Source organism: Carex rostrata, chromosome 13 (genome assembly GCF_964058835.1).
Source record: "Carex rostrata chromosome 13, lpCarRost1.2, whole genome shotgun sequence".
Classification (NCBI taxonomy): domain Eukaryota; kingdom Viridiplantae; phylum Streptophyta; class Magnoliopsida; order Poales; family Cyperaceae; genus Carex; species Carex rostrata.
Genome location: NC_135930.1, coordinates 6,844,623 through 6,848,146, shown reverse-complemented (window position 1 = coordinate 6,848,146; position 3,524 = coordinate 6,844,623). Strand labels below are relative to the sequence as shown.

The 3,524-nt window shown below is 35.4% G+C and overlaps 1 protein-coding gene across 1 annotated transcript; it reads left to right on the top strand.

Moving 5' to 3' along the window:
- Positions 1 to 621: 621 nt before the first annotated feature.
- CPISCA (chloroplast-localized ISCA-like protein) lies at positions 622 to 2,736 on the top strand. Its single transcript, XM_078313716.1, has 3 exons — positions 622 to 946; positions 1,333 to 1,548; positions 2,437 to 2,736. Exons 1-3 carry the CDS (start codon positions 790 to 792, stop codon positions 2,610 to 2,612), a joined length of 549 nt encoding a protein of 182 aa, XP_078169842.1. The 5' UTR covers positions 622 to 789; the 3' UTR covers positions 2,613 to 2,736.
- Positions 2,737 to 3,524: the final 788 nt, after the last annotated feature.

Here is a 3,524-nt window from a genome sequence, read left to right as displayed (position 1 = left end):
GCCCGAGCCTGAGCCGAGCTGGCTCGTTAACAGCTCGGTCCACTACCGAGCGAGCTGTTAGCGAGCGAGCTAGAGACGAGCCACGAGCGAGCCACGAGCCGCGAGCTTTTTTGACAGCCCTACCCGAGAGACATGTGATCTCATTCCAAAAAAAAATTTAAGTTGAATTTTTTTGAACCATAAAGTACAGACGGTAATGGGCTTTGCTTCTAGACGAAGACATACATGTTCGCAAGCTTCGAGACTTCAAAAAGAAACAGATACCGTCATACCGGACGAGAGTTCTTACAAAATTAAAGAACTAACAAAGTTGTTTTTATTTTATTATGTAAGTTATAAATTCTTTCTTCATTTGAATATTTATTTAATAGAACTATCAATAGATGGATGTAAAACATGGAAGAAAATTTCTTTCTTTAATAAAGCTATAAACGAAAAGAGAAGTAGCACAATTGGCTAGAAAAAAATTATAGAGTTGCTGTACTTAAAAGTCGAAATTTCAATTCTCCCAAATGAAAAACAATAAAGCTATAAACAGTGGTATGTATTAAACTTTTAATGTATGTGGGCCATGTGGCAAAATTATTATTTTGGAAATTACCCCCGTCCTTTGCTCATTTTCCTAATTTTTTCGTCTTCATTTTTCGTGAATCACGCTTTATTGTTAGTCTCAGTCGCAGGCTCGCAGCAAGTCTCGCGATCTTTCTCTTCCCCAATCTTCAAAGAACCAAAAAAAGTAAAATACTCTCTCTCCCCTCTCTCCTCTCTCCTCTCTCCTCTCTCTCTCTAATGGCACTCTTTGCCACCGGAACAGCGTCGAACCCTCTCTCTACCTACCGCCCCCCTCGAGATTCGTTGGCGCTGCCTTCGATCAGCTCCAGGTCTCGTTCTCTTCGTTTCCCCATCGATCTCAATCGTGCAAAATCCTTGTCTATTCGTGCATCAGGTTGTTAAAATTCCCACCCTTTTTATGGTGACTTCTGTTTCAATTGATTTGATATAACTGTGTAATAAATTATAATTCACAGTTATGTTGATTTGCCGAAGCTGCATGCTCTTTCCTAGCAATTTCTAAAGAATTTAGGATCGAACCAAAGGAAAAATATTTTCTGTTAGTTATGTTGATTTATCTGTTTAAGTCGGGAATCACTTGATTCAGAGATCGATTTGGTTTAAATTTCACATGATGGAATTGTAAAATTATATATAAAATATATAATAGCTCCAGTATAATTACAGGATAAGGTTTTATATGACATTTAGCTTCAAAGAATTCATTGACAAAACCTAATTTCTTTTTATTAATTAATTGTAAACTTTAATTTGTAACAGTAGCTGCATCAGGGAGTATTGCTCCGGCAATTTCATTATCAGAGAAGGCACTGAACCATCTTAACAGAATGAGAGCTGAGAAAAATCAAGATCTGTGCCTGAGAATTGGGGTTAAGCAAGGCGGCTGTTCTGGCATGTCTTATACCATGGAACTGGAGGATCGTTCCAAGGCGGGTCCCGATGATTCAGTCATTGATTACAATGGATTTTCCATTGGTACATACTTTTGTCTTTTCTGTTTGTAGATGATTTTATAAAAGGAGAAATATTTGGAGGTAGAAAATGGGCTCTGGGTGTCGGCTTGAACTTTTGGTTCATCATTTTTATTCAGGGGTTGTTTTGGGTTTTAGGTCAGTTGATTTAGTGTTTCAATCAATTTTTCGCTGGTCTCACGTTTGCTATGCCACTGTAAAGACAGCAGAACCCTTACTGATGGCAATAAATCAATGAGTCATATTGTTATAAATCAATCGTTTCAGGTCTTGAGTTTTTATGGTTTTCTGTTTGAAGTTTCGGGTTTCTAGTCAGTTAGGTTCAGACATATTCGTTATTATTCTGATGATTTGGGGCTGGTCAGATCATATCAGCTTGTTGGATTGGGGTAATTCAGGTTTTGGATCAGGTGGGTTCAGGTTTCTGGTCAAGTTCAGTTTGGGTAATGGGTAAATTGGGATTAATAGCAATAAGTTCTCACTTTCTTGGTACATACATATATGGGTAGAATTGCATGTTGGCTGAGTTGCAGATTGATTCTGGTTCAAAATGAATCAGGTTCTGATTGTTGTTCTTTCATAATAATAATAGATAATAATAATTGGGTATATGTGGTGTGGGTGGCACTCACACATTTGTCATGTTAGAAACTACCCCCTACTGGAAATTTGAGGACCAAAACATGGGTGTTGTGGGTGTTGTTGCAAACAATAGTATATTTGGGTATTTGAAGTATTTGGATGTTTTAAAGGGCATTCGTGAAATTTACATCTTTGCAAAGTATATATGGATTTCTGGTTTGCATAATAACTCATCTCTGTTCCAAGTTGTAATAACAAAATTTTCTTATAATTAATTTTTGCTTTATTTTTTTGTCCAAATTATTTGTAGTGTGCGACCCAAAAAGCCTTCTTTTTGTGTATGGAATGGAACTTGACTACAGTGATGCACTAATTGGTGGCGGCTTCGCTTTCCAAAACCCTAATGCAACAAAAACCTGTGGTTGTGGCAAGTCTTTTGCCACTAATGCTGCTGATGAGAAAAAAGCAAGTGAATGCAATAATTAGATGGAAGGAAATTCATGATTAAATAGTTAATGACAATTTGTTGTACCGTGTAAGATAGACGCTTGTACTCGTTAGACCTCAAAATATGAATGTTCTATGGTGGTGCTTTAACCATCTCTAGAATATTGTTTCACGAATGCTCTAATCCAAGAATAACACTATTCTTTTGAGCTATTCGATGTTTGGATGAAGCAAGATAGCACTAATTCGAGAATGACACTATTCTTTTGAGCTATTCAATGTTTGGATGGAGCAAAAATAGTACTAATTCGCTATTCTTTGTTTGTTTTATATGGATTAGCTTACTATTTTACCAACTCAATCAAAAGTTGAGTTAGCTACTATTTTCAAATTTGAGATTAGCTTTATTCTTGCTCTATTCCTAGTTTCATCCAAACGAATGAGAAAAATGGTAGTTCGTATTCCCAATTTATCCATAAAAGTAAAGTCTTAGTATTTTAGTTCGAGCCGTTTTAAAATGGATGGATCAGATGGATTTGATTTATTAGAATTCAAGAGGTTCTTTTATATAAATTCGGTCTGTTCATTTCAATCGTATGGTTTGATTTAAAATATTAGGGCCTGTGTCAATAATATTTTCGATATTAAGATGTGTAATGACAAAAAATAAACTGAAAGTAATCATGGTATTACGATTGCAACTTCTACAATAAAGGTAAATACTAATCATCTAAACAATAGTCTTTCAAGTTTCAACATCAAAAGAAAAAAAAATCGTATGTCTAGAGTTACTCAGACTCTGAGAGTAAGCATGAGTAGGTATACCTTTTTTTATTCCTTGTCAGAGCCCAGAAGTAGAGTTTTACTATTTAAAATCTGATCATATAATTTAAACGAACAAACTATATTGATACAAAAGAATCTTCTTAAATTTTAAAGAGAATTGATCCA